Source organism: Accipiter gentilis, chromosome Z (assembly GCF_929443795.1).
Source record: "Accipiter gentilis chromosome Z, bAccGen1.1, whole genome shotgun sequence".
Taxonomy (NCBI): domain Eukaryota; kingdom Metazoa; phylum Chordata; class Aves; order Accipitriformes; family Accipitridae; genus Astur; species Astur gentilis.
In genome coordinates this window covers 66,559,132-66,585,572 of record NC_064919.1, presented here as the reverse complement: position 1 = coordinate 66,585,572, position 26,441 = coordinate 66,559,132, and the positions used below count along the sequence as shown (strand labels likewise).

The following is a 26,441-nucleotide window of genomic DNA, read 5'->3' as shown; positions in this document are numbered from 1 at the left end:
GCTATGAGCCAAAACATTAGTATATCCTGAATTTTTAACATTAGTACAGTTAGCCAGACTCTGATTCTGTGAATGGTTTCAGTTCCTTAAAATCTAGAATTTTTCATGCTCAAACTGATTACTGAAATTTTGATGGCCCAGCTTTAATACTAAGAGAAAGAAAATACTCTCCTGGAAAACAATCTTTCATATGATCTTCCCTGTAACAGCCTGAACGTCTTGCCTCAGATGCTAAAATAAGTTTGTTTAGAATTTTATTACATTTCTGCATCAAAAATATATGAGTATGAACTGTGGCATTCCTAATCAGTATATTCTTAAGCAATTTAAAATACAATCTTTGGCACCTTTCCAATTCCAAAATAGCATAAACTACAGAAAACTTTTTGGAAATCAAGGAAGCTAAAGTAGAAATTGAAAGACTGATAGCCAAATAACAAGTACTACTTTTAAGTGAGAAGCTAGAAGTCTGCAAAAGATTTTACTAGACTATGAAAGAAAATGTCCTCTCGAAACCCCACAACAATCAAAAATTGCACAGAAACAGCAGGTGATTCTCCTCTTAATTAGGAATTGTTACAACTTTTGATGGTGAAAAACATACTTCATATTTAATTTCCACACCATCTCCCCAAGTATAAAAAGTCCCCTGCCATAAAAAGTATAGTTCAAACTCTCAAACTCATTACCTTTTCAGAAACGTCATCAGGAACTGGCTCTCGAAGAGCTGGTATCCAAGCAAGGATATTGCAATCTTTGCTACCACTATAAAGTTCCTTTAAGAAAACAAGCAAAAATTACCTTTAGACAAATTTATTGAACAGTCACATGATATAATGTTGGGAAAAAAGTGTATGAAATATTTATTTTAAAATAAAGATATAAAATTTCGAATTTGTACTATAATCTTGATAAACAGTATTTTAAATATGCCAAAACAAAATTAGTAAGTTTTTATATTTTTCCCAGATTGCTCACCAAAACAGCACTACCCACATTTAAATGAACTTTATTGCTTAAATGCACTTTTCTTCTTCCCTCTCTGTCTCCTGAAAAGACACCTATTTTAACAGTTAGGACGCTTAAGAGATGATTTATATTCAATGAAGCAGCAAGATGAAAAAAAAGGGAAAGATTTTTTATTATAATTAAAAAATCTGAATCAACTCAAAAGCATCTAGTAATACATGCTAGAAGAGTGCATATGTATGGAACAAAGAAGTATTAAGTAAACGTAGTTTCAGTATGCCTAGGGAAGGAAAAGAACAAATAAAGAACAATTTGAAGCCTGTATCCTGTTGGGACGGCAGAGATCAGAAAGACCAATTTATTATTTTTAATATAAATAACTCTATTTATTATGGTAATGACTAAGGACTGAGATCCCATTGTGCAAGGCACCCTGGAAACACATGGAAGCAAACAGTCTCTACACCAAACAGCTAACAGTCAAATATAGCTTAGTTTTTTGCACTAATAATGCTTCTATTTTCCAACATGAAGATATTCTCATATCCCTTCAATCTTGAATCATACTCCTGCATATTATATGCAATGTCTGACAACACTTTGGTATTGCCGTGTGTTTAAACTGCCTGAATGAAACATAAATTTCTTCTGTATTCAGGCTGGCAGTATGAAAGCTTTGCTTTAAGCATGTTGGCTTTTACACTTAAACTAGCAACTCTGTGCATATCTGCGCATTATTAATATGTTGATTTAACTTAAGTTCAATAAATTATTATAGTTCTGTCATTGCAGAAAGTCTCCTAAATTATGTATATTTAATTCTCGAATTATGCATGAATTACTTTGACAGTTGGTGCAGGAACTTAATGCCCAATTCCTATAAATGCTCATTTATGTGGGTAATATTATTCAAGAGAGCTGACACTCACTTTTGTAAAACTGGTCCCATGCACGAAGTTGTTCATGCATAAAACACATACAAGAATAAAGTTTATAATTTTATGAGAAAGAAACATCCAACTTATCTTGCTTAAAAGAGGACAAGTCAGTTACACCAAGGTATAGGTCAAATCCCACTTTATCTTGTCAGCAGTACCCTACTCAAACCTCCTGTCTTTGACAGGATTCAGAATATCACTAGAACTTTAAAATCTCTTTCCATGCCAAAATCTGACCTTGTGAGCAATGTCGTAGTGACATCAGCATACTTCCATTTAATCTTTACTACCACTTGTCTCACTTTCGGATCCTGGCACTGCAAGATCTTCAGTTAATATGCACTGCATTGAGTAATACTTACAATTAATTATTACAACCTGAAATGGTGACTCATACCTTAAGCCAGTCAAAGGAAGAGCAAGCCAGTGAGGTCCACGCATGTTTATGGTACAGTATAGAACATACACATACATTGTACTACCAACATGCTCCATGCATATTTATGGTACAATATATGGAAATATTATGCTTTAAGACTCTGAGGAAAGATTGCAAATAAAACCTAGTTTAACGTTCAGTTATCTTTACTTAGTAGTCTACCACTGGATTTGACGCCTTTGCAGATGTCACTGGCGTTTCTTGAATGATAGAAGTAGCTATAATTTAAAGCTAAATTATTTCCTGATGCATACCTAGTATTTTGTGACATGTTATTTGTGCATGGTGCTTTACTGCATTTCTTTTTCTGAAAGGGAAACAGAGGTCTTGTTTGTTTACTTAAATTATTTTAGGCAGCTAATATAGTACAATGGTATCTAGCAGATTAGATCCAACAGTAAACATCATCTAAGAGATTGCACAATGCAGATTTCCTCTTCCACACCACCCTTGAAATTACCGACCTCCTATTAAATTAATAGCTCTTACTAAAGGAACAAATTCTGCAGTTCTTATTACTCAAGCAGACTAACATCTTATTAACTTTACAGAGATATTCACATAAGAACAATTTAGGCCAACAATAATACAGTAGATTTTATGGCTCTATTCCCAGGATCTCAAAAGGCATATATATACACACATTAACTAAATCTCACACCACTCTGTGGGGACAGCTCCACACAGTATCTCAAACACAAAAGGTATTCCACACAAACCTAGTAATTAATTTGGACCTCATAGGAACAGATAAAGACTCGTATCATTGGATTGCAAATAGCTAGCTGCTTAGGTATCAGTGATCATATTTGATTACATGGTTCTGAGCAAACAGAAGACACTTCTCACCTCAAACACATAATTGGTAGCAAGTTAAAGTTCCTTTTAGAGCCTATTCCAGCTACAAGGTGAAACAAAGATAGTGATTAAAATACAGGTAACGAATAGAAAGAACGTGAGGGATGGGCAGCAACCAGTAATTCAATTAGAAGTTTTGAACACAGAAAAAAGAAACAGAAAGAAAATCTAAGGGCCAGATTTGAGGGTGGGCAGGGCAAAAATCACTTAGCAGGGTTAAAGACAGCAGAAAAAGTTTAGAAGACTTAATGTGAAGAAAACTCTTAACAACAACAGAGACTCACTACTAGATGGAGATGGTAGAAACTATGTAGAAAAGATGTAGACCTTGTTTCATATGAAGATAGTGTACCAATTTCAAATGTGTTAATAAGTAAGAAAAATGTTAGAAAGCCATCTGCTACACATTTCACCAGAAGATGCATAACATATCAGAGAGCCTTAGAAGAGTTGTCTAAGAAAACTTCCGTCTTAAGTTAATCATGTTTTAATACTCATTGAAATACTACAGAGCTGAAAGTGAGCTAATATGCCATTCAGAAGAAAAGAAAAAGTGGAATGGTATAGATACAAATGAGCTAACTGACATTTCTTTAATCCTAAACAAGACAATGGAAAAGGTGATTAAATGGTTCAGCTACTGTACAGTTAAGATATAGGAATATAAACAACATCAGTCACCACAGTTTGCAACAAAGCAGGTTTTGTCCAGCAAAACTGATTTTACTTACAACTACTGACTGAAAATAGAAATGCACAGCTGTGAAAAACTTTGTAACATATTTACTTAATATTGATTGCAGGAGTAAAATAAAACAGGTAACTATAAATTTTACAGATAACTGCATTCTTGGAAAAGGAATTTTAACTGGGAAATCATAATTTCTATTGGAATTATATGAAGACTGATGAATGTACTTAATTGTCTCGAGATAGAATGAGCTATTTGGAAGCATAGGTATGAACACAGTCAAAATAACACTACCACTACTTTTGGTGTTGACACACTGACTGTAGTAATGTTATTCCATTAGAGTAACAATTTAACGCAACTAAAAGCAGAACATTTAAAGAAAAATAAAATCCAGTCACAATTCTCAAATATAGAACTGAACTCTGGAGAAGGGTGATTCTGAAAGAAAATCAGGAATCACAACAGGTAACAAATGAAGTTGTTGCCAACAAACCTATGGCTACAGTGACTGGTGCAGTTCTTGTGTTCACGCTCACATGAGTGATCCTTTTCTGAGGATCTTAAAAGCCAAGATAGAGACTCTTTATAGAGATTTGCATTTCCAGGGCTGGAAAACAGTGAGAGTCAATGAGCCTCACCCCTTCAGCCTATCAAAAAGAACAACAAAGATGACTTAATATAAACACATGAGTACTTTTGTTGGGAAACTATTCTTAAAAACATAAAGGGCTTTTTAAGATAGCTAGGAACAGTCCAGAAAAGATGTGCCACAGTTATACTGTAAATATTCCACCTTTCGGTGAATCTAGTACCTCACTGCCTATTCATGCCAGGACTGCTTTCCAGGTCTAGCAAGACTTATTAGCTTGGGCTCTACTGCCTCATCTGCAATGTGTCCAAAACTTCCAGTGAAGTCCACCTCAGTGATAGGGAAACGTTGTTTGAGTCAAAGTTACTGGACTCAAAGCAAGAGCTTCCAGATTCATTTCTATGATGCATTATATGAAAGGTCATGAAAAGGTACCCACGTGCCCTTTCTGCCTCAGTGTATTAGGTTCGTGTGGTGGGGTTTTGGTAGCGGGGGAGGGGCTGCAGGGTTGGCTCCTATGAGAAGCTGCTAGAAGCTTCCCTGGATCCAAGTCAGACCCGACTCTGGCCAAGGCTGAGCCCATCAGTGATGGCGGTAGAGCCTCTGGGTGAACAGATTTAAGAAGGGGAATCTGCAATGAGTGAGGGCAGTGGGATGCAAGAGAAACCCCTCTGCAGACAGCGAGGTCAGGGAGGAAGGAGGGGGCAGAGGAGCGGGGCAGGAGGGGATGCCCCTGCAGCCCGTGGTGAGGCGGCAGGCTGTCCCCCCAAGCCCATCGAGGGGAGTGGGGGAGCAGATGCTGACCTGCACCACAGGGAGGACCCCACGATGGAGCAGGCAGATGTTCCCAAAGATGGCCATGACTCCATGGGAAAGCCTGCGCTGGAGCAGTCTGTGCCTGAAGGAATACAGCCTGTGGAAAGGACCCACACTGGAGCAATTCATGAAGAACTGCAGCCCGTGGGAAAGACCCACATTGGAGAAGTTCATGGAGGACTGTCTCCCATGGGAGGGACCCCACGCTGGAGCAGGGGAAGAGTGAGGAGTCCTCCACCTGAGGAGGAGGGAGTGGCAGAGACACTGTGTGACAAACTGACTACAATCCCCATTCCCCATCCCCCTGTGCCACTGTGGGGAGGAGGTAGAGAAAACTGGGAGTGGAGTTGAGCCTGGGAAAGAGGGAGGGGTGGGGGGAAGGTGTTTTAAGGTTTGGTGCTATTTCTCATTATCCTGCTCTGATTTAATTTGTAACAAATTAAACTGATATTGTTTTTCTTCCCCAAGTTGAGTCTGTTTTGCCTGTGACCATAATGGATGAGTAATCCCTCCCTGTTCTTGTCTCAACCCATAAGCTTTTCTTTATATTTTCTCCTCATCCCACCGAGGGGGGAGGAGCAAGCGAGCAACCGCCTGGTGCTTTGTTGCCAGCTGGGCTTAAACCATGACAGTCAAATATTTCTGCCCAACATTTCAGAAACAAAATACAAGAAAGGAGAAGCTGGAACATGAAGTACAATCCTCAACACCTGACAGCAAATATGTAACAACCTTAAAATCCATACTAACATCCATTCTGCTCTTGTTACACCACAAGCTGTAAGAACAATCTGTTGTAAACTATGTCATAATAAATTAAGCTTTGTTATCCTTAAGTCTTTTATTACAAGAGAAAAATATACCATAGGGGGAGAGGAAAAGAAAAAAAAAAAAAAGCAGGCAAAAAAAAAAAGGCTGTCAGCACCATGAGTCCCTGTAATGCTATGGTATTTCTTAGGTGAAATGTTCTCAGATTAATTTAAGAAGATCATCAAGTTCTCAACACTTCATCCAAACTGTTCATAGATCCAGTGATTGGTATAACTAGAAGCATTTGAGCAAGACCACCTTAGCAAAGTACTTGAGAGGTTTCTCAGTACTGATAGCAATACTAATGCACTTCAACTAAATGCACTTCACATTCATTCTTACTGTGATTGGTCTTAGGCATCTCAGAGAAAGACAAATGCCTCGTCTTCAGTCTTACAGGAAACAGGCAAAAGCCTTAATGCATATAATTTATTACTGACAATATAAGACAAAAAAATTACTATAGGTATATTGAAAAGTTACCTATGTGAGATGAAATGAATAGTGGAAGGAACCCTATGTAGAAAGGGCCATCCCAAGAACTTGACCAAACTTTCCTTGCATGACATATAGGCCACAGAACTCCCTCTTATGTCAAGATCTTTGATTAAAGCACATCCCTGAAAACTTAACACTTTTTGTGCAAATGGTTTGGCAATTTGCATAAATACTCCAGGTTGTCTGGAATACTTTTTTGTACTCTACTTACCTGAAAATTAGGTTGAAATACACAGCAGTCGACAGTACTGTAATGCCCTCTAAGCATCGTTATCAGTTCTCCTGTGAAAACTGTATAAACAGCAATGGTACTACCATACGGAACAAAGGCAAACTCTGGACTACAGCCACAGGAGACGGTGAATTTGAGTCCTTTTCTACTTTCATTACAGACTTTCCCATAATTCACCTGTAAAATGAAGGATTATGCAGTGAGCTATTAACTAAAAATACAGGAAATAAATTACAAGAAAAGGTCAATTTCCTTTTTTCTTTAACACCCAATAAAATTAATTTTAAGCTTCCCAATGTTAATACAACTCTTGAGAGTTCCAATTACAGTTGTCTATCATGAGAATAATTTTTCTGTTCATTAAAGTTCACTCTCCTTAATATCAACTTCAAGAAAGGGAAAGAAAGATACACCTAAAATTTAGCAGTTCCAAACTAGAAATAGAATTTGCACAGGCTGTTGCATGCCCAATCTAGACTGAGTACCTAAACTACCACTGAAATTAGAACTGGTTGAGGAATTACTGCCTTAAACATTTTCCTAGATTTTCCAACACAATAATTTTCTCTCAGATATTCAAACTATCTGAGAGAATATATACTATACTCCTTATGCACAACAGTATACAGTTATAAATCATAGAATCATAGAATAGTTTGGGTTGGAAGGGACCTTTAACAGTCATCTAGTCCAACCCCACTGCAATGAGTAGGGACATCTTCAACTAAATCAGGTTGCTCAGAGCCCTGTCCAACCTGACCTTGAATATTTCCAGAGATGGGGCATCTACCACCTCTCTGGGCAACCTGTTCCAGTGTTTCACCACCCTCACTGTAAAAAATTTCTTCCTCCTATCTACTCTGAATCTACCATCTTTTAGTTTCCAATCATTACCCGTTGTCCTGTCGCAACAGGCTCTACTAAGAAGTCTGTCCCCATCCTTCTTAGAAGCCCCCTTTAAGTACTGGAAGGCCGCAACAAGTTCTCCTCCCAGTCTTCTCCAGGCTGAACAACCCCAAGTCTCTCAGCCTTTCCTTACAGAAGAGGTGCTCCAGCTCTCTGATCGTCTCTGTGGTCCTCCTTTAGACCTGTTCCAACAGGTCCATGTCTTTCCTGTACTGAGGACTCCAGAGCTAGACACAGTACTGCAGGTGGGGTCTCACCAGAGGGGAGTAGAGGAGCAGAATCACCTCCCTTGACCTGCTGGCCACGCTTCTTTTGGTGCAGCCCAGTATACTGTTGACTTTCTGGGCTGCGAGCACACATTGCCAAGTCATGTCCAGCTTTTCATCCATCAGTACCAAGTCCTTCTCGTCAGGGCTGCTCTCAATCCCTTCATCCCCCAGCCTGTATTGGTACTGGGGGTTGCCCTGACCCAGGTGCAGGACCTTGCACTTGGCCTTGTTGAACCTCATGAGGTTCACACGGGCCCACTTCTCGAGCTTGTCCAGGTTCCTCTGAATGGCATCTTGTCCCTTAGGCATGTCAGCCACACCACATGGCTTAGTGTCACCTGCAAACTTGCTGAGGGTGCACTCGATCCCACTGTCAATATCATTGACGAAGATATTAAACATTAGATCCCAACACTACAAGACTTCAGTCCACAGATTGAACAAAAATTGATCTACACTACCTTCTACCCTGTAAGTGCCCTTTGTTTATCAGAGTTGACTGATGTTCCAGAAAACTACGTTTCTGAAGGCTATGTCAGTAGGATGGCAAAGACCAGAAGCATCAGTCTAGACAACACAACAACTAGCCTGAAGTATTTCTCAGCAAGTCATCCTTTGCTCTGCGAAGAAGGAACAGAGGACAAATGTCTGCAATGTAGGGAAAGATTCTGCATCACTCCCTCACATGTTACCAGGAAACAGTGGGAGATGACTAGGCAGTATGAAAACAACTGTAGGGCAAGCAGAAGGATGGTATAAGTAAAGGACAAAGTAAATGGATTAGAAGAAAGAGACTCATGAAGTAGAAGCAAATAAAGAATAATTTGCTAAATTATTATGGAGTAGATAAGAGTGATAAAAAAGCCTATTTTCTAACCAAAGCTAAATCACCACTGAGAAATTCCATACTGTTCCCTATAAGGGCAGCTAGGATAGGAGCAAATGCTACATTTCTAAGACCTGGCTTGTGAGGTGTATGGGAAGCCTTGCAAATAAAAGTAGTGTAAGAAGTATAGCTTACTAGCGTCTGTATGTTTCAACATCTTGACAAGTCCTATACAGATATAAATCTCACTAAAAGTTGAAAGTGGAAAGTTTCCAAACATGCTAGGAAATATTCCAGTTGGATGTATCAGTCTAATTAGGTCCTATCAGACATCAGAAGTGTATTCATGAGAAAAATGCAGAAACATATTCATTAGAACAGTACAGCTTACCTCTAAACAAACTTAATTAAAACAAAGCATTAGAATTTTGACAAATAAAACATACACATATAAATTTTTTTTCATTGAGGTCCACAATGAACACCTGAAAGTCATACATTATTTTATGATTTAAAAGAAGTATTTTTTCTAATAAAAATAACAGTATTTTAAATTTAAATTCATTAATACTACAGCGCTTTATATATAAAATATTTTGTTTTCAAGTAGTATTGCCCTACAAGCTATGCTCTTAATTTCTGCTGAAAAACAGAGATTCAATTATATATACAATGTTAGCAAAGCTCTCTGTGTTAATTTTAAAGCTCCCTACCTAAACATCATGCCCTACAGTTAAAAAAAAAATATAATTCCTAAGTGTGAAATCTTTTGACTATAAGCTAACAGATTTGTAAAGTTTATCAAGTAAATATTCCAATACAAATGTCTTGCTTTGTCAGGTTCTTGATCCATACTATATCAATTGCCTGAGTCCAAAGTTTGAGGCAAATGTAAGCTCAATCAGCATGACCCAGGCAAGGAAGAAGGCTACTTGTTGCTCTATTCTTAAAGTATACTCTTTCATAGCAAAGAGCACTTACGTAAGAAAAGTATAGTAAAAAGAAGTCCTGAGAAAATCTCTCTCAATCATAAAAATGTATACAAAGAACGTGTGAACAGCATACAAGTAGGTTGATATTTTTTCATGGAGAGGATATTTTCATGAGATGTGGAGCTTATGTCATGTCCTTTGTGAAAAGTACTGCTGATTTTGTAAAGACTGTGTTTGTAAATATTAACTGTGTTAAGTCTTGTTAATGCTGGTCATTTTAAGAGGCATATTACTCTGCTGGTACTCCTTTACATAGCATGTGAGCTCTAATGGCAACAACTCCCAAGCCACAACACTGCTCATAACAGAGACATGTACAACGAAAGGGAGGAGTGGAGGCTGGGAAAAGTAAATTATATGGATATGCTTGGTGTAAATGTTCCTGCCTGACAGAGGAGCAATGGAAAGGAAAGGATGCTGTCAAAACAAGAACTGAAGATCTTAAACACTGGCTTTGTCCTTTGAGCACACAGACGAACAGAAAACCTGCTTCCTCCTGTTTGATTCTTCCTATACTCAGTGAATCAGGGCTTTCTATTCTTTTTTGTGATAAAGGATGTATGCAAGATGTGTACGACTCCAACATTGATTTCTCTTACTAACTGAAACAATCCACTAGGGCCCCAATTGGGCTCATTGCTCAAAAAAATTCATACGCATGGCTTAATTTCTGTACCTTTTGAAAGGTATAGAAAAAAATTGTGGAGATCAAAAGAACTGGCTTGTAGGGGAAATAAAGGGACTATGGTGTGAACTTTTATTACCTGTAGATGTATTCATTTGTCTGCTGGTGCCTTAAAATTGTTTTAAGCAATACCTCTGGGCAGTGTGGGAAAATACAGTACTCTGGATCATATAATTCTGGACTTGAAAAAACAAGGCAGGATCAAGCTATTCCACACCAAATAAGAAAACTGTAAAATAGCCTATGAAACAAGTCAATGAACTAACAGGCACAGAAAAACAAAAAACAGTGATCCAGCTGGTGACAGGGAAGTGAACAAACTCTATTATCTACTTTGGTGATGGTGATTTGAAGACAGAAAGATGTCTGTATATGAAGTGCTCAGAACAAGCTGGCAAATATGGGTAGCATGGAGATAGAAGAGTCCTTTTATTTGAATGTCTATAAGGAATTCTTTTTGCTGTGTTCTGAAACTCAGCAGCAGAAGTAAAAGATTTCTAAGGCAGAGTAAAATTTCTTCGTTTCCTGATAACAATGACAAACCATAATCAGGATAAGCTAAAATTCCATGGAAACTGACTTGCCTAGTATGTTCTTCTTTCAAAATAGACATAGGAAGGAATTTTCTTTACTGAACAGAAAATTAAAACAGGAATCTTCAGAAAAAAAATAAGCCATAGAAAGGACTCGAGCATCAGTAGAGATTTAATTCCGCACCCCCACCCCGTTTGGTTGCAATGCAGATGTAGAGGGATAGATATTCTTAACACTGCTACAAATTTTCACAAAAGAGGTTCCACAAAAACGCAAAGAAAGTTGCAAGAAAGCCAGGCAGTCAATCAGTGAAACTTTCAGGTATGGAAAACTGCCCTGTGGATAGCACACTGACAACTTATAGTTAAAAAAATAAAAATTTTTATCAACAGTAACTGCATATTAAGGTTTTCATTACTGTCTGAAGTGTTTTCAGCTATGCTTACAAATTAATGAGCTTAAAGTTACCATATTCAATCTTTAAGTAGATCCAGGCTTCTTCATACTCTTATTTTTTTATAAAAAGTAGAAATAAGGAAAGAAATCTGAAAAAAATGCTCACAAAATCTCCTAATGATAAGATTAAGCAACTATATCCTTTATGAAAATGAATAAATATCCAAAGTTATAATGACAATTGAAGAAGTTAAGTGCAAGTAAAAACATAACGAAAGATCATTGAAAACTTACTAACGTGTTTTCTCCAGTGGAGCTGTTCCAGAGTCGCATGCGATCATCTGTACCAATGGTTAAGAGATGAAGTCCATCATTCGTATAGCATAAACCATTAACTCTCCCATTGTGAGCAGTGCCTGCTGTCAAGAAAAAGATCTGGTTCAGATTTCTATAGAAGAATTATTATTTTGTATGTGCATTTTCATTTCAATGTATAGTATGGAAAGTGCTGTTTAAATGGTAACGTATCTCTAAATTAATAATTTAACTCTTGGTTTATAAAAGCATCTGGCCAGTGGCAAGTCACCAGCAGTGTTACTCAGGGTTCAATTCCAGAGCCAGTTCTGTTCAATGTATTTATTAGTGATCTGGATGCAGAAGTTGAATACACCATTAACAAATTTGCTGATGATACCAAACTGGGAGGTGCTGTTGACTGCCTTGAGGGACAAGATGCCTTGCAGAGGGATCTAGATAGATTAGAGCACTGGTCAATGATTAATGGGATGATATTTAACAAGTCAAAATGCCAGATTCTGCACCTAGGATGGAGTAACATCAGGCACAAGTATGAACTGGGCGAGGAGTGGCTGGAGAGCAGCCCTGCAGAAGGGGATCTGGGGGTGCTGGTTTGATGCTAAGCTCAGTAGGAGCCATCAGCGTGACCCGGCAGCCAAGAGGGCAAACCGCATCCTGAGTGCAACTAACACAGCGTAACCAGCCGGTCAAAAGAGGCGATTATCCCCCTGTAGTCAGCGCTGGTGCGGCCTCACCCTGAGTGCTGTCTGCAGTTCTGGGCTCCACAATTTAAGAAGGATGTTAAGTCCTTGAATGCGTCCAGAGGAGGGCAACAAAGCTGGGGAAAGGGCTGGAAGGCATGTCCTGTGAGGAGCAGCTGAGGACTTTGGGCTTGTCTAGTTTGGAGACAAGGAGGCTGAGGGGGGACCTCATTGCTCCCTGCAGCTTCCCGAGGAGGGCAAGTGGAGAGGGAGGTGCTGAGCTCTTCTCCCCGCTACCCAGGCACGGGACGCAGGGGAATGGTTCAAAGCTGCGCCAGGGGAGGTTCAAACTGGACATGAGGAAGCATTTCTTTACCGAGAGGGTGGTCAAACACTGGAACAGTCTTCCTGGAGAGGTGGTCGATGCCCCATGCCTGCCAGTGTTTAAGAAGCATTTGGCCAATGCCCTTAATAACTTGCTTTAACTTCTGACCACCCCTAATTTGGTTAGGCAGTTGGACTAGATGATTGTTGTAGGTCCCTTCCAACTGAATGTTCTATTCTGTATTGTTTATACAGTACTATAAATTAGTTCTATCGAGTTCACCCTGCAATACTGCACGTTCTTAAGTATGTTAAAGTAGCTAAAATACAACTCAGTGCTACCACAGCAAATCTAATTATGGGGCCCATAAATTAACTCACTGAAAAACGGATAAGGTATCTGTGCATTACACTGTAGTACACAATTTGGACAGATCTCTTAGGTAAAGTGTTACCTGATTTTCAAATTTTTTTTTTTAAAAATTGTTAGCTGCATTTGGTTTAGTTCAGCTATATTTCAATATATTTAATATCCTAGTCTATGCGATTGGCATTAGATTATTAAAAAATCATCTTGAACCTGTCAGACAGGGGAAAAAAGTTGAAAAGAAAGTCATTGTGCTTGAACAAGTCAACACATCTTTCAAAGGAATGTATAAAATGGCACTAATTATCTTGGGAGTTATATGGAATTTTGTTTTTCCTAAAATAAAATTTGTGCAATTTTTTCATTTTTCCTAAGTCTTAGATTTCTTTAGAGCATTTTCATCTCAGTAATTTCTTGAATTTCAAGGAAATTTAAAATTGTCAAAACCAAACATCTGTATTACCACACTACAATTTACATAATAGAGAGCATGGTTATTAAAACAGATACTTACTGATACTTCATATCCTCTAATTGTACATATTGGAAAATTAGTTTGACTTTACAGAGATTTGCAAGCATTTTTCTACAAACAATTTCAGTTGCACACAAGTCAGACTGACTTGTAACTTTAATCACTGTGATTTATGCTATGCAAATCCCTTTGTTTGGAGCCATGATACAGACTTTCTACTTTATGATTCAATTCAAAATACTATGTATTCCTACCTCAGAGCAGTTCAAGTACTGTTTTGGCCTGCCAAAATTAAGTATCTTCTGTCCAGAATTAACCAAAAATCATGAACTGTAATTTAAAGTTCAGAAGCTTCCCTTTAATTTAGTTGGATTTTTTTGTAGGTACAGAAATGTGACCTGAAGATACATAAAAAAAGTTAATGCTGTAGCTAATAACGACTGATACAAGGCACCATTAATGCATTTGACTGTACTAAGAGTGTAATTTAGCTTCCTGTAAAATTAAATATAATCATAAATTTATACTCAATTGTATACTTTATGCAGTATAATATAAAAGGAATATAATTGATTTTACAGGACCACATAGGAGAAGATATTTTAGAGGCTTGCATTGGAAGCAAGACTATTTTAAACAGGAAAAAAAATGTGCTTTTTTTGGGTTTTGTTTTGTTCTTTGTTTTTAAAGGAGAATAATTAACTACTGGAACAGTTTATGAAGTATGAAGTGATTGCTGTTTATATGAAACCTATTCTACAGCAGGAATTAATTCTTCCACCCATAAAACAGATTTAAAATTTCCCATTTTAGGGGGAAAAACATTTAGAACAGGTACAATACTGTTGCCAAGAAGATTTCTCTACACAAGATCCCCAACCACAAACACTGTCTTTGTAACAGAAGTAACTAAATAAAACTCAATGGCCTGTGTTACACAGTAGGTAACAACTGGATTATCACTAGGCTCCTTGCTGGTCTTAGTATTCAACACATTCATGAAATAAAAGAATGCTTCTAGTTACACATGGACTACAACACCAGTTATATTCTGTACTACCTGCCTCGGAAGATGCTTTGGACTTTTCTTCATTGTGCTGATCAAGCGTACGCAGACATCCAGATGCTCTCCTCACATCCCATAATTTTACTCTATTGTCAGCACTAAGAAAAACAGATTTGCATATATTAGGGAAATTGTGTGCTCCCTGGTTCAATAACTGTCTTTAGGCAACCCACCCAGCACTCACCCTCGTCTGGTCACTATTCTGAACTGCTCCTCATGCAGTTACATTCAAGCCAATAGAAATTTCATGAAAAGATTTGCAAGACAGACTTCAGACATTCATTTACATGTAGTAATAAATATAGCTGGTACTCTACAGACACCCAAGAGTAAATCTTTGTCTACAATACCAATACGCTTGCCTCTTTGTCTACAACATAACACCATTGCATACATACACCAACTAGGAATAAACTTCCTAATTCTTCTGTTGATTAAACTGTAGCTACAGACTCCAGCATTGTCTGGGAACTCAGGCTCTTGCTATCACAAATCTATCTAGTATGACTGGTCCAGAAGTTGGCTACACATATGTAGGCTGGATAGGTCTATATCCTCTGTTGTCATACAGTGCTATGGCAGAGAAACCCTGAGAGCTTGCTTCAGTAGGAATTCACTGGCATTGTCTATGTTACCAGGGTGGCACAAGTTAGGAAAGACTAAGGTTCAGGCTGCTGTCATTCATTCTGGTTCCCAGGCTGCATGCTCATGCTTTGCTCACACTGGGTCTTTGCCAGCAACAAAAGCTACGATGACTGTTGGTACTAGATACATGCTTAGACAGCAACACTGCGGGCAGTGCACTTTGTATGGCATCTTGATGTGCAGCTTGATTTGAGCATTCCAGTAGCATACTTCCACGTGTACCATAAGACTTCTAGGTATAGATAGGCAGTAAATTCATAGAAAAGACCACTTCCCATGCACTAAGTCACCAGTGTAGATGTATTTACTGAAACTATTTAGAAAGTTCCCAGCAGCTTACATGTCCTTTTGGAGAAAAAAACAAAAAGCCAAAACATAAATCACTTTTCATGCCAGCTGAACAAAACCAACTGCATCCCCTTGATCTACAGCTGGAAAATATATGGAATGAAACTGCTTCTTAGATATGCAGTCTTTACTGAAGTATTACATGCTTTTTCATGTGTGTTCTCAAGTTAGATCAGTGCATTAATATCGGGAATATATATATAGTATACATATAACAACTGACAAAAGCAAAACCAACTGTTATTCCTTATCTGTTCTGCATCTGACAAAGCTAATGACGAATTTGTTCTTTTGTGCTCCCCTTCACTACGGATTGATTCTGTTAACTTCCAAATGGTATTCCAATTGAATATGCTGACAACACATTACTTTGCTGCAAACAAATATTCTAAGACTATGAACAGAGATATCGCTGAGGTCTGAGCTCACTGTAAAGTGAGCAACAAACTCCAGGTAGTTCATTGAAATGTTTTTAATAAAGGTGTAGGAAGAGCTTCCTTATTAGAAAAGCCTACAGTTGTCCATTTTTGTTGATGCAGTTTCTACTGGCTAATCTTTTCTAGACAGTTCTAATGAGCAAGAATGTGCTTATCTTTTCTAGTGCCTGAAACTGAAGTGTGTGAAAGACACTCAGAAACATGTCTCTTCCCTGACTGTTCCAATTACCTGCCAAAACTATGGAAGATCCAAGCATCACAGAGAAATCTGAAATAACAAGTTTCGCATGCAAGCCACATAAAACCCCAAAATGTATTTTCCCTCCCCTGAAGTGATCACAAGCAAACATATAATTGTCTTGGAAAACCGTAACATCTCCTGATACGCAAGATTAGTCCAGATTCTCTTTTTAGCAGTACCAGTCAGTTTCTCCTCACTATCTCTTCATTACTTCAGTGTTGCCAGTTCTTGCCTGTATTTGTCTTAGCAGATGGTAGAACTGAGTTATGTTATTAGGAACTAGAAGTCCAATTATAGTACTGAATTAAGTAATGGAGCCATAAGAAACATGTTTAATATGCAATTATCACAAGGCAACATGACAACATGGGTAGATGCAGTTTATAGTTACATGACTTTGAAGCATAATGTTTCAGGAGAGATCAATAAGTCAATATTTAATAAACAAATTTTGCTACTATTTCTGTGATGGAAAAACAAGGAAATTATTTTTTATTTGCTAAAACAAACAAATCACAGTTAGAAAATTTCCCAACTATGTTGAGCTTTTCAGAAGCTCGGCATCAGAAGCCAAGGGTATGCAATTCTGGTATCAACAACTTGTTCAAATTTTCACTTTCAACTTATAAAATGGCCATTCCTCTCTGCAATTCAAAAGAAAAAGCATGCCAACCATGAAAATGAGAAATGTCATATTATAATCAAAAGCTAACATATGCAAAAGCTATAAGAAAGCCAAGAGGATCTTTTACACTGAAAATGACTGGAATGGAGAAGAAGAAAAAAAAGAAAAAAAGAAAAAGAAAAAGCAGCTTTGGAAGTTATTACCCATCAGCTAAGCTACTTGAGTTATGCACTTTGACATAATTAGGTATGATTAACCAGGATGGCACTTTGAGCTAAACATGTTTTACTTCATTATAAAACAGATTAGCAAAGCGCACACTAGTAAACAGTAAGAAGTATCTCTATAATGCTCTATCACTTTCCTATACCTTTAAAAGCAATGACTATTTTAAAATTCTCTACAATCTTCCTATAAATAAGCATCACTGGGATAGCTCTTCAGGCTTAGTATTTTCAGGCAAGATCTAAAAAACTGTGAATAGGTTAAAGTAAATGATGAAGATTAACTTTAAAAGTGCATTTGAATCGTAAAAAACATGCATAATGAATATATAAAATTTTACCATCAGACATTTTTAGTGCACATAACAGTCCAGCAACATCCCTACCTTGCTGTTGCCAAAACGTACTCATGACGTGGGGACCAAGACACGGCCAATACTTCTTGCCTGTGACCTAAAAATTATATGAAAAAGCTTATATACACCATTTTATGTACATAACTAAAAGTAAAAGCACATACTTAGTTCTATTGGATCCACCAATCCAGAAGAATAATCTAAATTGTAATATGAATTTGAATTTTGTGAAAATACATTGTTTTGGGCTAGAGGTTTTTTCTTTCTTCCTCTTGCTCGAGTGGGATTGTGGCAAGCTTAAATGATACATGGAGTATTACACATGTATAACTTTTGATAACAAAGATGGTTTCACCTGTGCAAAAGACATTATAGCACAGTCACAGCTACTGAGTTTACTCTAAATACTGTTATTAAATTTCATGTTAGCAGTGGTGTTCTCACACACAGAAGGACATTTCCATTTGTTTTCCTTCAAATCCTTTTGAAATGTTTAATAAAAAGTATATTTGCCTTACGTACTTAAGCTTAAAACTTTATTCAGCTTATCCTCAAATACTCGTCCTGAATTTGGGAAATTTTTTTCCTCTAATTAGGTCTGAAATATTAAGATATTAAGACAAATGTCTTAGCAATGTCATACCCAGTGCAGCTTAGTGACAAGTAATATATATATACACACACACTCTCTTTAAACTTGGAAATTTTTAAAAATGTTAAAAAATACAGACAAGAAATGAAAGATGGCAATTGCACTTCATGTAATAAAAGAAACACATTGCTGAAAAATAAACTAAGTTATACAAATACATTTTTGCCAATGCGGTTTAGAGCTACGTGAACCATCTTGTTTCTGGCGCATCTTCTAGTAGCTGGTTTTCCATTACCAAAGTAATCAAAGGGCTGTGATGCCCAGGATAATGGAAAAAACCCAACCCTCCATAACACAGATACTACAGGATACACTTGGAAGGCGCAGGGCAAACACATTTATTTGGATCCATTAAGTAAACTACAGCCAAACATTTCAGCTGCTAGATTTAGCCTATGTGAAAAATATTCATACCTATTTTGAAGACACTATTGAGTGCTTCAAGTTCTGTACAGAACTATTAGATTATGTTTAAGTGGGGGACATAATCTGCTTCCACTTGTTCCTCTGATATTGCACTTGAGCTAACTGTACCAGGCTGCGTACAAAGACACAACCAGCTTGGGCCTGGAAAGCACTAACTGTTATGTCAAAATCAAGAAGCCCTGCTGAAAGCAAATTGATTCTCTAGAAAGCTATTTTTGTGTCTGCACTCTCTGGTGCTCTCAGTTCTAGAAACAGAATATTGAGATGCCCACTGTGGCCTATTCAGTTCAGAAGGGCTTAATGGCTTAAGCTCTGCATCACACAAAAACACCTAGGCTACTTTTACACTTGAGTGGACCAGTGAAGAAATAGAGCTGCATTTGCACATTGCTGTGTCTGACCTAACGCATCGCTACAGTTTCTAGATCAGATCTGGCTCTTGCCCTGCTAGTTTGAAGCATGAAGATTTACCCTGCAATTGCCTTTGCTTGAGCATGTGTATATATACTCATACTCCAGAAAGTAAACATTGGACATTAAGGGCAAATTCTCATTAAGTGCAAAAAGTAATAGATTACGGAACAATAAACCTCTATGTTTACTGAACTAGGTAAATGCAAAGGATTGATACTACCCTTCTATAGCAAGTAGTACCTTACCTCTTACACAGAAACTTCTAAACAAATCCATGCAAGCACCTCCACAGGATATTTTGTTAAAAATAGTGCAGGTTTTTTTGGTTTGTGTTTGTGAGGTTTTTTTGTTGGAGTTTTTTTTTTGGGGGGGGTTGTTGTTAAAAAAAAACCCACAAACAAAAAACATCACAAAAAACCCCACCCAAAACAGTACCCCAGATTGAATTTCCACGAACACAAAACAAATGCCTACACTTAACCATGCCATAAATAGCAATCACTATTAATTAGTAGCAAGTAGTACCTTACCTCTTACACAGAAACTTCTAAACAAATCCATGCAAGCACCTCCACAGGATATTTTGTTAAAAATAGTGCAGGTTTTTTTGGTTTGTGTTTGTGAGGTTTTTTGTTGGTGTTTTTTTTTTGTTTGGGGTTGTTGTTAAAAAAAACACAAACAAAAAAACCCACAAAAAACCCCACCCAAAATAGTACCCCAGATTGAATTTCCATGAACACAAAACAAATGCCTACACTTAACCATGCAATAAATAGCAATCACTATTAATTAGATCGTGAAAAAGCCCAAACATCTGTAATAACTTCATTAATTAATGTTTGTATTCTCCAATTCATTAGCACTAGACTAACGCCCTGAGGAACGTCTTGCCACTGTGTAACTTTCACAACTGGCAATAAATAAATTCGTCATGTACTTACAAAGAATACATTGTATACAGTGTTTCTTTATAGGACTTGTTTTACTCAAAGTAGTTATTGTTTAACATTTATGTTTCAGACTAAAAAGTACCCTGCAGAATGTGAGAACAGGATCCAGACTTCAAGTCACAGAGCTGTACTTTGGGGCTTTTGGTACCAACTGTAACAAGAGAAACAAAGACAGCTAAAAAAACCCAACCCACCAGCATTTGAGAGAACAACAACAAAAAATCTTAGCAATGACAGAAAGAGAGGAAAAATGTTAGCTGCATCACAGTTCAGTCAGACCAATGCATGCTATTAATAGAGTTACATTTTTAGTCCAAGTAAATTTACAATAAAACAAACAAAATTTAGAAACTGGGGATAAACAGGCCATTACTTATGAAGCTTAAAAATTAAAAATATCTCCTCATTAAATATTTTTTTCACTAAATATAATTACATTGTGTACATGTAAGCAATACACACATGCACCTGTTTACACAATTTACTATGTTTGGATCTAATAAACTTCAAACGTTAACTTAGGTAATGACAGGTAATGTAATTATGGCTAGGAATTTTTATCCAGAAGGAGAATTGATTGATGTATTGTTTCAGAAGAGCAAATGTGATATTCTCATTGACATCATCTGACTAACCGCTATTCTATTTTACCAATGACCTTACATCTTATGAAGAATCAAATTATGTAAAAGACAGGGGAGGAAAAAACCACAACCCTACACTGGATATTGCTTGCTACTATAACCCCAAAATGCATAGGGCATTTCTTAAAAGCACATACATACCTGCTATTAAACAATGCTTTGTAGCAACTGGAGACATGTGATGGCTATAAACTGTTCCTTCAAAGTGAAATACATCTGCAGGCTGATAATAAAAAGATTAAATTAGTCACAGTGCAAGTATGTTAGCATAATGTAAATCCTCATTATTAAGTATTTTTCAAGTAACAGCTACAAATGAGACTGCATACTAACTACGTATTAACAATAACTCTCTTGGTGAGAAACCAGATCACCCAAACGACACAAAGTAAGTCTGTTTCCAACACTAGAACAACTATACTAAAGGTCAGAGATGACTCAAAAAAAGACAAAGAAAATTGGCTAATTAGGAGCATGAATGGAAATTATTAAAAAGTGATCAAAAATTAAAAACCTAACAAGAAAAAACAGCAAAAAAGAAGGTTATAATATGGAGATAGAAGTCAACAGGAAAGAGGCACTTAGACTAAATTTAGAAGCCCCTTGTCATTCACAAACATCACATACTATCTCCAGTTCCTCAAAAAAACCCCACACCAAAAAAAAACCCATACAAAATTATTAGCATCCTTCTGGATGCTTGGTCCTGTTGGGTTCTGGGAGAACTGCAGATGTGGAATGAATAACATGTACACAAAGAAGCCAGCAAACTGTAAAAATTCTCTCTTACTTGTAAAGTATTTGTATCCCATATTTTCAAGGTTTTGTCAAATGAGCTGGATGTGAACATGCCAGTGTCATGAGGGTACCACTGGACTGTCTCCACACTGAATCTATGTACATCAGGATGGCTCCTAAAAATCAAGGAAAAGATTCCAATTGGTTAGAGTCTTGATAATCATATTATAATTGTCTTGACATTTGACGGCAAGTTAAAAACATAGCTTAAATTTTTATTTTTTTTTTAATTTGTACTGAGGTTTTTAAGAAGAACTAGTGGTTTTGGTGCCTCGATTTTCAGTCAACCAATGTTACTTTCTTTGAAGAGCCCCCATTTCAACTACAGATCATTTACCTTTTCAAAATATGGTATCTGTTGCATATCTCAAGTTAAGACTTGCAGTGTGAGGCATAAAAGGCACTAATGTAATTTAAAATTTTAAAGATCTAATGTTGTCTAAAGATCTAATGTTGTCTAAAGATCTAATGTTGTCTAAAGATCTAATGTTGTCTAAAGATCTAATGTTGTCTAAAGATCTAATGTTGTCTAAAGATCTAATGTTGTCTAAAGATCTAATGTTGTCTAAAGATCTAATGTTGTCTAAAGATCTAATGTTTAAAGCGAGGGCCTAACACTAAAAAACATGTTTCCTACTTGGAAATGGATCCACTGAAAAATACAACATATACAGTTCAAAAAATTAATGATTATTAGCTAATAATTACAGCTATACAGTTATTGGAAAATCACATATCCTGAAGTCACCAGATAGCAGTGGACTGAGTTACTGAGAGTTAATTATTTTTGCATTCAAAAATGAAAGAGGAAGAACAATATGAAACTTTCAACTCAATATGCCTAGTATGATTATTAATACATTAAGAGTGGTGGGAAGAAGGGACAACAGAGCCAACCTTGGCAGCTCCAGGATATGATTCAACCGCCCAGGCTCTGAACAATACAGGTTCTTACACATACCTGCTACACCACTCATATCTGAGCTGGATCCATCTGAATCCAGCTTCAGGGCCCAAAATCATGCTCCCAGACTCAGAAGTACCATGCTGTTGTTGGTTAACCCTAGGCAAGCTAAGCACCACCACAGCCACTCGCTCATTCCCCCTCTGTGGTGGGATGAGAGAGAGAATCCAAACGGCAAAGGTGAGAAAACTTGTGGGTTGAGATTTAGACATTTTAATATGGAAACAAAACAGCCCACCAAAAAAAGGAGAAACAAGTGATGCAAAAGCAATCCCTCATCACAGGCTGACTGATGCCCATCCAGACCCTGAGCAATGGCAACCCCCGGAAAACTTCCCCCAAGCTTTATTGCTGCATATGACATTGTATGGTATGGAATATCAATATTGGTTCAGGTCAGCTATTGCAGCTGTGCTCCCTCTGAGCCTCTTGTCCACTCCCAGCCTACTTGCTGAGGGTTCAGAGTGACAAACAGAGAATGCCTCGACTCTACGCAAGCAGTATCGAAACATCAGTGTGTTATCAAGACCAGTCACGAATCCAAAACATAGCACCATACAAGCTACTATGAAGAAAATTAATTCCATCCCAGCCAGATAGAGTACACATGCAAAAATAGTCCAGCTGACTACATCTGCAGCTAGTGAAGGGGCCACGAGATTTCTTCATTTCAGCTCTTACCTTTGCGTTGTTCTTTCAAGTGCCCTGGCCTCCCAAGCAATAACTATTGCACAGGTATCATTGTGTAAACACAGATGCAGATCTTCTGTATAGATCTGGCACTACATGTAAGCTAATACACCTTCCTGTTTACTTGGGTTGCTGGAAAGCACAGAAGATGTCTTTAAATAGAGTTAGCCTGAAGCCAGCACTGACAATAATAAGCAAGAGCTATTGAGCAAATGTTGAACTTAGTTTAATAATTCCTGCATTGCTTATCTTTGAGGTGTACCTTAGAACTGCCTGTTCCTTTGCCACAGTGCTAAAAATCAACAGATTTTGTGCACTTATTCTATTGCAGGGTCAAGCTAAAAATCTTCAGTACCTGAAGTGCCAGGAACTTCTGACTAAGTGTGAACTTATTCCTGCAGAGACATTTGAATGCACTATGCAGAAAAATCTAAACTGACGGAACTAATTACCCTGGTAAAATAAATATAAGTGCACAACACTGGACGGTGTTCAGCACTGCACCAGAGCAATCAATTCTGTCATAATCCAGAGTGCTGAGGAATGAACTGAAAAACTCTGGAGTAGCTCCACAGGAATCACCTTTGATCTGGCTAGGCTTAGTAATGGCCGCATGCCATTCAGCATGGCTTCATGTCTCAGGGCTGCATGCTACTCCCAGTTCATTCTATATGCAGTATTTTCTCCCATTACTCAGAATATCCTAACCTTTTCTACCAAAAGAAAATACAGAATTAATTCTATGGGTAGTAAAGTCGCTGCCATTCATTCTTCCTAGACAGGTTTTGGGAGACTACCTTAGACGCAAGCATCAGCTACCTATTACCTAGAAGCTGGTACTGTTAAGTTACTCTCAAATGCCAGTTTTTGCCACAGAACAGCATGGATCATGTGAAACCACGTAAAGCTTGATGTGCCAACTCCTAGTGGAACATGGAAAGCTCTTGTTTTTTGCAATAGTGGCCCTACATTCTAGATGAAAGATGCCATGTAAATCACAGCGTACCATCAGGAATTATCTCCTCTGATGGAGGATAACCAGACCCTCAGCAGACCCAGTTCAGAGCCTATTCAGAAACAGCCTGAAAGGGCCTCTACTGCTTATTCTTTAAGCAGTTTTGAGACCAGAGTTGCATTGTACCCTGCAAACTTAGAACACAGGCAAACTTTTGCAACATGTCATTATCATGTGCTTCAAAGATAGGAGCCAGATAGTCAGATGGGAAGTGTTTCTTCCTGGTAATTATAAAGTAATTTATGATGTCAGGAATGCTGCATGAATAATATTCCAATATCTGAAGCTATATCCGCAGCTAATTAGCTACAATAAGTACTTAAAACATGCTAGGAAGCTACATGAATACTGGGAATAAATAGTTGAAGTAAATAACCTGCTATAGGAACTTCAACCAATAATAATAATAAGCCTATCATTTAGAACGCTGTATCGCACAAAATCAGATTCTGTTAGTATCTTTTATGTCTCTACTCAACTGATAAGAAGATGCATCTGTGCAAATTAACACCTACTCAAGAAACAGACTATCAACTAACGATGCTCATGAACAGACTTTTCAAGTATGGAGTATTTCTACTGACCTAATAGAAGTTAACAATTGCATGATTTTATCACAGATTTGCCAGTTTTTATGCTGTGTCTTCTCAGCATGTATTTCTTCAGTTTGCTGTGTCTGTTTCAGAATCCATTTCAGTTTTGAAATTTGGGGATGTCTAGTCATTATTGTCCTTAATTACAATTTTAGTTAATTTTGTTCAAGAAGTCTCAGCCATCAAACCTTACCAAATGCAGCTTACTTGCAGTAGATTCTGTTCCTACCCTGTTGTTTTGATGCATGTTCTATTAACCTTTTTCTGTCTTATGGTCCAAGATACCGCTTAGGCCTTTTATTGTTACAAATCTGCTCTGTTCTTATTGATCTTACTCATGAGATTCTTAGACCTCAAATAATTTGAAGACTGGGAAAAAATAAAGGGAAAGTGTAGCTACTAATCTTTTCCACAATAGGATATATCTTCAGAGTCTGAGATAAAGTCCTAACCTAGTAGGTAACCTTACTATCTAAACACAAGGAAGAAAACAGCTTTTGCTAGAAGACTTAATGCCCGTAATGGACAAATTTATACTGCCTGCAGGTAACACCTGAAAAATCAATAAAGGCTTTGAGCCTTTATATAGATTACACACAGAAAGGTAGTACGCTGTTCTTCAGAAAAATATGTCCCATTTTTGTCAGTAACACATCTGTCTTCATTCAAACATATTCTTAAGAAGATCTGTATTAATTACTCCTGCACCTGGTGAACTTAACACAGCTGTTAGTAAAGCTGGGAGCAGGGAGAAGAGAAATAAAACCAACAACTGCAAATCTGTATTAGATTTTTTTTTCAATCACATGAACAGGGTTACGCAAAGATAGTTTTCCTTTTGCTTAAACATAGATTTATTATAATATGTGAATTTGAGGGATACACAAGGAATATTTCTGCAACAGTCCCAAAATTACCTTCTCATAGTTACTGGCACAGAGTCAGCAAATTTCAACATGAAACAATTAGAAAACTCACAGGTGAGGAACTGTGACCTGGAAAAAGGTTGGGGGGTTTTTTGGGTCTTTTTTTCTAGTGTTAAAATGTGAGATTGGAGTACTAACCCTGACTTTTTTGCGGGCTCTACAGCAATACAAGCCTCTCTAGATTCCATGTGAGTATAACTAATATCCTCCATTTTAACTTTTGAACTGCCAAAAATCTGCTCAAACAATATCAGCGAGCCATTGTACATATATCGTAACTGTTAGAGCAGACACATCAAGAAAAAACAATTAGCTCCTGCTACTTAGTAAATCATATAAATCCTCACAAAGTTTCTTCCTTTTTTTTTTTTGTTTGTTTTCTTTTTTTTTTTTTTTTTTCTTTTTTTAATCATGCCAAAACCCATAATGGTTCGTGCTAGCCTTCAGGTTTCTGGTACTATTTTCTGCAGTCTTTTTATCCTAGAAGTAAGAACACACATTATTTTGTGAGTTTAATGCTAGTCACACAAGAGATATCACTATGAACTTTTAACAGAATCTTTGAGTACCTACCTTCCCACAGAACAAAGTGCTTTACATGTGTAACTTGGTTTTCTGCTCAAGTTTTCAAGGTCATAAAGCACAATAACACCATCTGATCCACCAGATAACATGCTGAAAGTATTAATAAAGCACACAAGTTACAACACTCATGATCTCAATATGCTCAATACAACTGAGCATTCAACAAGAAAATAAATCCATGGTACCAAAACACAGTGAAGTACCCATACACATTTTTACCAACTAAA

At 37.3% G+C, this 26,441-nt stretch overlaps 1 protein-coding gene across 10 annotated transcripts in view; it reads right to left on the bottom strand.

Annotated features, from left to right (window-relative positions):
• Nucleotides 1–26,441, bottom strand: part of ERCC8 (ERCC excision repair 8, CSA ubiquitin ligase complex subunit) — a 30,931-nt gene that overhangs the window by 2,176 nt on the left and 2,314 nt on the right. For 3 of the 10 annotated variants that reach the window (XR_007505089.1, XR_007505087.1, XM_049795376.1), the window contains 10 exons: nucleotides 26,203–26,304; nucleotides 21,434–21,557; nucleotides 20,785–20,866; nucleotides 20,082–20,150; nucleotides 17,588–17,654; nucleotides 14,676–14,779; nucleotides 11,746–11,870; nucleotides 6,823–7,020; nucleotides 2,601–2,653; nucleotides 690–776 (listed from right to left, as the gene is read on the bottom strand). Coding sequence is in view for 6 of the 10 variants with exons in the window: in XM_049795376.1 (XP_049651333.1) it covers nucleotides 690–776; nucleotides 2,601–2,653; nucleotides 6,823–7,020; nucleotides 11,746–11,870; nucleotides 14,676–14,779; nucleotides 17,588–17,654; nucleotides 20,082–20,150; nucleotides 20,785–20,866; nucleotides 21,434–21,557; nucleotides 26,203–26,304 (1,011 nt within the window). In the remaining 4 variants the exon portion in view is untranslated. Of the gene's footprint in view, nucleotides 1–689; nucleotides 777–2,600; nucleotides 2,654–3,195; nucleotides 3,248–6,822; nucleotides 7,021–11,745; nucleotides 11,871–14,675; nucleotides 14,780–17,587; nucleotides 17,655–20,081; nucleotides 20,151–20,784; nucleotides 20,867–21,433; nucleotides 21,558–26,202; nucleotides 26,305–26,441 lie in introns of those variants that run through there. The other 7 variants (XR_007505090.1, XM_049795381.1, XM_049795379.1 and 4 more) reach the window with 4 other exon arrangements.